Below are 10,593 nucleotides of genomic sequence, written 5' to 3'. Positions count from 1 at the left end.
TACTAGCCATTACACTCATGCTGAATCAAGCAGCTCTACTGATTGCAACACAACCCACAGACTCCTTGAGGAAGAGAAAGCTCTAGAAGTGGAAAAGCTATCCGTCCTAATGTGTGAGGTCTCTGCCTGACAATGTGTTAGTGAAGGCAAAGTCGGCTCTGCAAAGACAGAGTGACAGCAAACAGACCACAAACTTCCTTAGATAAACGACATCTTTCAAACCACATAATACCACTTGTGCCCCTTGAGCTGTTACAAAGTGCAGCTGCACTTCAGCCCAGATTGATATCACTTGGGACAGAGGCCATCAATCCACAGGACAAGTGCAGGCTGAATACACAAACACAAGACTCACACAACCTCACTGTTGCAATACAATGCTGGAGAGGGGATGCTGCAATTTTTCCAAAGGCTTCAACGAGTCTAGTGACACTGTCCAACTTGAACATGGGGCCCAAGTCCTTCAAACAGGAGGGGAATTCATCTCACAAAACGATTAGTCATCTAAAGCTAGCGAGACACCTACTGCAAGCAAGTTGGGACAGCTTCCTAAGACACCCATGCACAGTCCTCTGGAAAAGCCAGTCTTTCTACATTGACTATAGTAAGCATCTGCACAAGTGCGTGAACATAATCTTAGTTTTATACCTATTCTGTCACAATTCTGGCTCCCTACAACCAAAGACGGGAGAATCAGCAACAATCTCATATTAACAATGACCTCTAAAAGCTACTGGCACCAAGGGAAGCCTTGTTGTCGACTTCAGTGCAGTATGGACCAGCTTTATCTCTAATAACTACAGACCAGAATATTCATCTGACACTAATGAACTTAGGTGAAAAGATCTGCATTAGAGTTGGCTTCTCCTGTGGAAAGAAGAACTCCAAAATTTGGCTAGGAAATAAAGTAAGAACTAGCTCTGAACTTTTGAATTCTCCAAGGCTCTGTAAGTTGACTATCAGATAGTTTATGGAGCATGAGATATAGATCTGCTAAAACTGATGGGCTGCTGAGCAGCAAAAATGCTAGAAACCGTAGCACTGACTTCAGGACAACTCGGCGAGCAAGCTGCCCTCCAGCAAAAAGAAACAAGCTCAGGTTCCCCAGCGGCAATGTGTGCAAGTTCCCGAGGAACAGAATAATATGGAATATGGGTTTTTTTGTTTGTTTTCAAAAGAAACCAGAAATTTTGCCAAGGATAAAATCCGATTGTAGAGAAAAGTGAATGTCCTACTGGGAGAAATAGTCAAGCACAGAATTCCTGAGAAATTTTGTTCCCTATTCTTTCACCAACACATGAATTATCTTGCTCTTTCCCAGATTTTTTTGTAGCAGGTTGCTAAATCCCACTTGTTCAGAAGGTGTTCAGTGTTTAAAGGTGGCCTGAAGAACATGCAGATGCACTGGCCCTAAGTAATGTGCTGCTTGGGAAGTGACAGGATAATTATGTTTCTATGGCTGAGAACTTGTAAGTTGACTTTGCTTCTCTACCACACCTTGGAGATTTTCTTCCATTTCTTTCCCCCTAAGAGTTACTTTGATTGGCTTAGACTTTGTGGCTGTAAGGTAACTATAGACATAAAAATAATTAAATTGAAAAGGAGGATATTTTAAAGGCATGTGGGAATCCATTTAAAATGTAATGTGCATATTTTCATGACTAAATATTTTAAGTAATAAGTAGTCATATTCTCCAATGTTAGATGAGGTAATAAAGTTGCCAATGGATGCAAGATGAACCCCATTTAATCCACATCCACCTCTTGATGCAAATTATGCTACCCTAAATAATGGTTTGCTTTTCTTCTGAGGGAAGGAAGCTAGTAAAGAGAGTATGACCTGCAGTCTCAAATCAAGTGAAAGATCCAAAGCTTTACAATAGGATTAACAAGAACTGCCACATCCCAATGGGGAGATTATTCTAGCCATGGAAAAGAATAAAAAGTGTGCATTTTTCCCTGTCTCGGAAGAGATGGGTTCCAGAATGGGCAAACACCTCCCCTGCTCTTCCTTTCTTCTCAATTAACTCAGTTGTTTCCAATGAAAATGTCACAGCTCTCACACTTTGTTTTTAACTGTATCTTTTCTAAATAAAATGTTACTTATTTCACTACAACTTCAACATTCTCCAAAAAATATCCTGAACATTAACAGCCAAGCAGAGTGGAGCAACCCTGCCAGGCTGGCACCAGAAAGCCAAAGTTGCTCTGGCATCCCAAGGAACTTGGCAACTTCGGGAAGATCCCTCAGGGCTCTGATGGCATCCATAAGTTTCTGGGATGTAATCTACTGAATGGGCAATTTTACCAACCTGAGGCTGTGGGGGATTTTATGTCAAACATTCTCCCATCTCTGCGTTTCACCTCGTGAAGGTCAGGGATCCCAATGGAGTGAAATGGTTGCATCACTGTGTGGATCAGGTGTGTTTTCACCCCGTAGGGAAGAAGAAAGCATTCATAGCGAAGCAAAGACGTCCACATGAGACAACACTAAGTAGGAGAGCCAGGGTCACACCTGTAGGATGCTACAGGAAAAGGTGAAGGAGCAAGCTCTTTGCTTCAGAAAGAAGGAAAGGAATAAGCTACAACAGCAAAGACACGTTGCTCCGACTGGGCCAGGAAGTTCAAACGTAAGGAGGAAGGGTAGTTAATTTCTACAGCAGAGCTCCGAGAGTTTTCAATAAACTCTCAGATGAGCAGAAACAAAAGCTTGTCCTGAATTCTCCCATTCTGAAAGAAGGTAGCATTGAGCACAATACCAGAAAGGGCAGTCTGATGGAAATGAATGCTGCTGCATGTTTTTCTGGCTGAGGGAATGGGGTGCAGTACGTCAGGGCTTGGCGTGTGGCAGAAGGTCAGAGCCGATTCCGAGAACCCAGTAACAACAGAGACATCACGGACACAGGTGCTTCCGGGACTGATCTTGCAATTTGGCTGTTTCCAATTAAATGTGAAGCAGCTGTGGCCCTTTATCTGCTCAAGTCACTGGAATCCATCTGAGGGGAAACTTTCTCCCATCTCCTCCTCTCTCCCCAGCCCAAGCACGCAGCCTTGCTTTCTGAAGACAGAGAGGGGCAGCGACGGCCAATTGGCAGAAGCTCCACAAAAGAAAAAAGTTTCTTATCTCAGGGCAAAGTGATGAGATACTGATTCAGGCATTTGTTTCCCAATGCCTTTATTTGGGGACAAGGACAGCCAGTAAAATGAGAAACAAATATGAATGCTGTTGAAGGTTGTCAGGCAAACAGATCTGGGACAGTTTCCCTCAGGCAGCAAAATGAACAAATGAAGCCAAAGTGAGGATCAGTTCTCAAGTGTTTATGGCATTGTTCTGCATGCTGAGTACAACAGGGTTTCTTTTACAGAAAGGGATCGAGCTTTAAAGAAGTTACTTTCCATAGTCAGCTGGTGGGTTTCTAGAAGAGGCTCAGGAAGGTCAACACTTGGGCCACCAGGCCGATCAATGGGAGCTAGTGGATTTCAGAAATCTGGTCATTGAGAGCTCCCAAATAGCTCCACAACAGCTAAATGTACCATATATGAACTTTGCAGTTCATCAGTTCTGGAGCCATCAACCCCCTACGTGTCTTGGCTACCTCTTCCAGCTTGCCAAGGTCTCACTTTACTTTTCCCCAGCACATTAAGAAAGGGAGAACTTGGCTCAGATTTGTGCTTGTCACTAGACAACAGAAATGTGAGATTCTAGCTATTCATTTTGATCGGCTTAAAGAGCAGCCATTTCACAAGCCATGCTTAGCATTTTGGACAGAGGAAGCCAACAATCTTCTGGCTTTACCCATCCTGCATGTAAGTGAAAGCATAAACAGCTCTGGTCTTTGTCCTGTTTCACTCTTCCCAAGGCTTTTCTGATATATAAGAACAGTACTAGTTACTTTCCAAAAAGGTATTCTCTTGCCCTTTCTGAAACCAACAAGGATGGCAGAGCTGAAACATCCAGACAACCCCACCTATTTACGATACCATTGCTTCATTATTATTGAAGAATAAATTTCAGACTATGAATCATTTCAATCATAATAATCATAATATTCTAGGAACAGAGATATTAAAGAAAAATAGTATTTGCTTTTTTAGCCTGGTAGCATCGGTAGTAAGTAGGATGTAGCATCAATGTTTTGCTGAAATTATATTCATTGTTTCAAATAAGGGGGCTTCTTACTTAACCTGAGAAGGACTGTCCTGCAAGTTACTGTCATCGCTGCTATTCAGCCAAACCCACCCTCAGTTTCCAGATGATAAACCTCCAAATGTTCCTATGTGCCAGCTGAAATGGCTCCGCTTGGTCCTTCTGGGCACAATCCGACCACAATAATCCTTCTTTGAATTCCCTTGGTCAAAACATAAGCATGCAGCTGCTTGCTTCAGTTTTTTCCAACCCTTACATTTTTTCCATGTGCTGTCCACCCCCACCAATCTCTACATTAGAGTCCAGCTGATCTTCCCTGAACACTCTCCAATTTTTCAATTGTCAGTGCCAGAATGCAGTGCAGTGGGCTTGACTCCCTTATACAGCTTATTTGGAAGTAAAGCAGAAATGTCTCTTTTGGGTTTCAGCAGAGGAGAGAAATGCTTCTTATGTCATGTAAGGCTCCATAAGAATCAAGACAAAAACACCTGCATCTCTATAATCCATATAACGATTCCTGCTTGCAAGCAGCCCAAAATTTTTTGAACTTTTACTTGTTTATTCTATGTACACATGTGGTTAGTACAGCCACTATCCTGAAATGGTTCCTCTCCTGGGCCTTCTAAATGTTTTCAAATGTTTTTATTTCAATTTTAAAAAAAGAAAGAGGAGAGCAAAAGAAGAAGGGTAGACAAAAATGGCTAAGTGTCTTAAGGCTCCTTAAGACTCTCAATTACAGCAACACAACCGCAGCATCACAACAACGAACTGGCCGTGCTTTCTGAATACGCTGTCAACTTTTGTCGTAACTGTGTTTGAGCAGACTGTCTTTGCAGCTCACTCGGAAATTATACAATACCAAGTGTTCTAAAAAACAAGAGACAGAATGATTTGCAGCAGCCTCCTTGTCTCTAAGGGGGACCCCCAAGAACTTCTGATGGCTACAGCTCCAGCTGCTGGACAATGGAAAAACAGTCCCTGATGTGCAGGTCTGGGAGTCTCTTTTTTCTACAAGCAGCAAGCTGTTTCCTGTGATTATATTTAGAATCATATAATATTTTGGGTTGGAAGGGACCTTTAGGGGCCACCTAGTCCAACCCTCCTGCAGTGAGCAGGGACATCCTCAACCAGATCAGGGTGCCCAGAGCCCTGTCCAACCTGACCTTGGATGTTTCCAGGGATGGGGCTTATACCACCTCTTTGGGCAACCTGTGCCAGTGTTTCACCACCCCTATTGTAAAAAATGTCTTCCTTATATCCAGTCTAAATCTACCTTCTTTTAGTTTAAAGCCATTAGCCCTTGTCCTATTGCAACAGGTCCTGCTAAAAAGATTCTCTCAGTCTTTATTATAGGCCTCCTTTAAGTATTGAAAGGCCACAATAACGTCTCCCTGGAGCTCTCTCTTCTCCAGGCCGAACAGCCCCAGCTTCCTCAGCCTGCCCTCATTGCAGAGGTGTTTGAGTTCTCTGATCATTTTTGTGGCCCTCCTCTGGACCTGCTCCAACAGGCCCATGTCTTTCCTGTGCTGAGGACTCCAGAGCTAGACACTACTTCAGGTGGAGTGTCACCACAGTGGAGTAGAAATTAACTTGAAATTCTCTTTATTTAAACTTTCTATATCTTGTACTGTTTCTGCACCTTGAGTAATGCAGTTACTCTGGACTTCTTTACTATCCCATTTGTTTTTCTTTCTGTATTCTCATCTGGTTGATCTGCCTGGATCATCAGACCATAGGAAAATATAGAGAGAGCATCTAATCTTTATGGAGTACAACCATATGCTTGCTCTCAACTAAACCCAGGACCCACGCACAACAGTATACCCTTTAATGAAGTTTTGTATGTTCAGTGTTCAGAACAGACCCCACTGGAATTAGGGCACTAGTCCAGACAAAGGGACCAATCTGCCCAACGCTCTGGTCTGGAGCTGGGAACAGAAGCTACCAAGTGTAGGATAATTCAACTGAGGACATATGCATTGTTCTAGGCAGCAGTCCAAGTCCACTTGGAGAAGACATCATGAACAAGAGACTCTGCTGCATACACAGAGGTGGCCCATACTGCATATAAGTCAACATTAAGCCATGGTTTTGGGTTTCCTGCCTCATCACATTATTTCAAGTCTGTGATGACGTGTATAGACACATCCCAAGACCATAAAGAGCAGAGACTATTCTTGAACATCTCTCACACTAGTGTATCTTTCTTTCTTCTCAAGGGATTGCAAACAGCCAGTAAATTAATAGTTGCACAATTTCCAGCTGAAACACTTTTCATGGGAAGATGATACTTTCAATTAAATGAAAATTGCTGAGGGAAGTGCCAACTTCCCTGAGAGGAAAGTTTCTTTGTCAGGACCTGAGGAATGGTATACTTCAGCCGTTTCGGTGCAGTTTTCTTGGTTTTCCTGTTTTCCTGTATTTTTAGACACAGGCATCTTTGTTGATTTAAGCCAAAATTTCCAACTCCGGTCAGTTACGGTGTTTACTGCTCTTCCCTGTGCCATGTTGACCTTTCTCCCACTGCCAAAATGCTTCTTAAACCTCCTCTGAATATATGCTGTTCCTTGTATTTGACAGCTTTTTCTTCCTCTTTTCCCCATTGTTATTTAAGACTGCTTTTATAGCTTGACATATTCCAAGAAACATTTAGGGTAAATGCTCTGTCAAAGTCACTCATGTACAGTTGAGCCATATTATATTCTGTATGAATCACTGCGGATGTTTCACAAACAAGGTTAGATCAGCCAGATTTTCCAACTATATGAAACACAGCTTTTTCAGACATGGTCTACTAGCTCTGTGATTAAGCCTCCATATTGTAACTCACCTCATCTTTGGACCATGTCATGTCTGCCCACCAGGGACAGGAACATGCTGCTAACACTTTCTCCTAATGAGGATAACAATCCTATGACAGAGCAATCCCAGCCAATTTGTATCTGCAGAATGCAGGGGAAAGGCTAACTTTGCAAAGCTAGACGGTGTCTCAACCATCCCTCCCAGTTTTATTACCTATGATGTCTTTAGACAGGGATCTTGTCTAAATGGCCAGGAAAGAGAGAAGTCTAAGGGGGGAAGGAAGTTTTTCACCAACTGAGCACAGTTTTGTGCCAGATTTAATCTTATACTAACGAAGACTGCCAAGAACCTGGTAATCAATCCTTCTTGCCTGCTTTATTTGATCAGGTAGATGGTGAAGCTCATGGAATATTGAATTGCTTTTTCCTACCCCCCACACTTTCCAAAGTGCATCTGCTACCTTAAATCTTCCACCTGAAGAAGAGCAGCCTGACAGAAAGGCCTGAAAAATGAAGCTGGTGGCCATCTACTGTCCTGTAATGGAGGATCAACTAAAACCCCACGGAGAGAAAAAGACAGAACAGTTATGGGGTAAAATGAGCTGAATGAGATGTTTCTTGAAAACAGAAAGAAACCGTGGCATTCCAGATCTGGTACAGTGAAGCAGCTATGATACAAATAGTGTCCTCAAGGGGAAAAAACAGCCACTGAGGCTCCATATGTTTCCAGACTCACAATGGATGCTTTACAATGCACTTTTTGTCTGGAATTTGGGTGGAAAATGGAGGTTCCTCACCCACCTCCTATACTAATGCAATAATCTTGCTTAGTCACAGAAAAAGGGAGAGAAGAAAGAAAAGGAGAGAAAGTGATTAATTATCTGTGGGCAGCTGCTTACTTTCCAATTGGTTGTCCAGGAGGTGTGTGCTCCACTTCAAATCCTGCTTGTCTCAGTACATCAATCACAGTGTTGTTACCCAGGAAGTGACCTAAAATACAGGTAGAAAATAGCACTGTCAATCAAATGGCTCCTCTCACTCTCTTGAGTTTCTCCTGTTAGAACAACAAGCTTGGGAGGCAGGGTTACCAGAAGCTAGACCAGCTCCAAAAGCAAGCAAGGCACATTATGTGATTTGCTGGAATTCCGACTCAACTATTCACCACGTAGCCCTCTGAAGCCCTTTGGCCAGAGGAAGAGACAGTGTACAGCCTGATACAATATCCTTCTATTTTATTCACTCTTCTCTTCCCTCACATGGCCAAGGGACTGGGTCGATAAAAGAAAACACAGACGAACTGCTTGTCTAGTCTTCCACTGTGGCCATTTTTAGTATGTGCATGGACTAAATGAGCTTCTAATATGGATATCAGAATGACTCTGAAGTGGCAAAAAGAAGGTTACTATGGCTTTGACTCATGAAATGGAACAACTTACAACCCCAGACATCCACCCTGCCCACCATCGTTCACGGACATCTGCTAATGAAGAAGTTGATGAAACTGCTGTGCTGCATGCTCAATGCTTATCCACCTCATTAATGTTTATAAATATGTAAAGGATGAGTGTCAGGAGGAAGGACCCAGGCTCTTTTCAGTGATAGCTAATGACAGCACAAGGGGCAATGGTCCCAAGCTGGAGCATAGGAGGTTCAACCTGAACATGAGGAAAAACTTTTTCACTGTGAGGGTGCCAGAGCATGGCCCAGGCTGCCCAGAGAGGTTGTGGAGTCTCCTTCTCTGCAGACATTCAAAACCAACCTGGACGTGTTCCTGTGTGACCTGGTCTGGGTGATCCTGCTCTGGCAGGGGGGTTGGACTGGATGAGCTTTTGAGGTCCCTTCCAACTCCTGATATTCTGTGATTCTGTGTAAAACAGTGGCAATTCAGGAATTGCTTCATCAACTGCTCAGCCACCTGCACAGCAGGGTTGGAAGCAGCTGGGATGGTAACCTTATCTCTCCCCAAATGTGAAGATTTAGTCCTGTAAATCAGGGCACTTTGCTAGAAGTGTAAAGGTCGCATTCCTATTCACAGAAGTAACAAAGAGCCCAGTAAGTACTGCAGCATGTACAGGCCTTGAAAGAGTTTACTTAAGGGAGTCCTATACACTTGAGGTCTGAACCAAATCCCACTGGAGTCAATGGGAGCCCTCAAAGGGCTTTGGGTACAGACTCAATAAGGCAGTGTAATCCCTCCAAAGCTTTCAACTTTTTGTCAGAGTCTCACATTGCTTTTGGGATGGGTTAGAGGTATAAAGTAAGGAGGCAAAACTCCACTAACAGATTTATTAAAATCCATATAGCCCAGTAACCTGTCTCCAACCGTGTCCCACAGTGAATATTACAGGTATATGAACATATACATGAACAACACTGGGAAAGGACGGAATGATCATCCCCCATCACGTCCATTAGCTTCCACTTCTGCACGTCTGGGCGACCCCCATTTTCACCCAGGTCATCGTGTTTCTCTGCCATCTCTGAATAGATCAATTCACCGCGAATGTGCTCAAGCCCCTGCCTCTGTGTAGTTTTTGCCCTGTGACATCCTGCAGCAGGGAATTCCACCACATGCCGTGGGTAAAAACGCACTCCTCTGGTTTGCTGCTGCTTGGAGGGAGTGCGTTTGCTTTCAGCACAGTGTTAACTGTAACTGCCCAGCTCTACGGCAGAGCCAAAAGCTTTGCGTAGAAAAACCAAGGCAGGCAGGACATGCCCAAATCTCTCTCCATGTGTGTCACCGTGTAAGGACATGATATAAACATCAGCAAAGTCACCCCTAAGACACTTCACCCATACTGCACAAAATTGCTACGAATTTGAGAGTAATTCAGTCCCTTGTATTCACAAAGCCTGCACCTCTCTGCTTATGCTGCCAACAAGGGTGCTAATTCGCATCAGTTGTGGGAATGATGTAGTCGTATGGCTTTTAGTGCAACTTGCAAGCACTGGTAAGAGCTTTTAGCCAAAAGACATTTCTTTAAATGATTAAATGTACATTTGCAGAGCCCTAGTGTGTTCCAGGATTCCTCCACTTCCTTTTAAGAAAGCTCAAAATTATTTTCCCCTGACTAACTTACTTATAACAAAAGCCAAAGGAGCAGAGAGCAGTCCCAAAAATGTGTTACACACCCTCAGAGATTCAAGAAATGAGACATTTGTGAGTGATTAACTGCATTTTATCATACCCTGGCTTTTTATGCACTGGCCAAGGCAAACAAAGGTCCCCATTCTGTCACTGGCAAAATGGCATTGAGGAAGCAAAGTCAAAGGTGTCCAAGTCAGAGATGTTTCTGAGTCCGTGGTACAACACTCTACTTGCCCTGAACAGGAGTCTTAAATGCCAAGAGATTTCTTAATATAAACAATCATCCTGAATCCAGCAAATCTTTGACATCACAGCATAACTCAGTTTTAAACACTTTAATCCCAGAAAAAAATGTAACTATATAACAGCTCTGATTCCTAGTCCACAAAATGTCAGGACCATCAGCTTCTCAACAAAGCACGCCAGTCTCTTCAAGTGACGGATGAAGACCAAAGGTGACCAAAAGACCTCTTGGACTTCAAATTCCTGCTCTCTGTGTGGAGATCACGATGGAAGCTGCTAACTGGTTGGACTGGTGATGGCAGAAGAAGGTAAGC

The 10,593-nt window shown here is 43.3% G+C and overlaps 1 protein-coding gene across 1 annotated transcript in view; it reads right to left on the bottom strand.

Annotated features, from left to right (window-relative positions):
- LOC104548071 (metalloprotease TIKI2-like) overlaps positions 1-7,938 on the bottom strand; it is a gene marked incomplete at its 5' end in the record, with an annotated part of 45,367 nt that extends 37,429 nt beyond the window's left edge. The window contains one exon of the mRNA XM_010193989.1: positions 7,848-7,938. Within this exon, the coding sequence (XP_010192291.1) occupies positions 7,848-7,938 (91 nt within the window). The remainder of the gene's footprint in view (positions 1-7,847) is intronic.
- Positions 7,939-10,593: the final 2,655 nt, after the last annotated feature.

The sequence above is a fragment of the Mesitornis unicolor genome, unplaced genomic scaffold (assembly GCF_000695765.1).
Source record: "Mesitornis unicolor isolate BGI_N332 unplaced genomic scaffold, ASM69576v1 scaffold13710, whole genome shotgun sequence".
Lineage (NCBI taxonomy): Eukaryota > Metazoa > Chordata > Aves > Mesitornithiformes > Mesitornithidae > Mesitornis > Mesitornis unicolor.
This window is presented reverse-complemented; position numbering and strand designations above follow the sequence as displayed.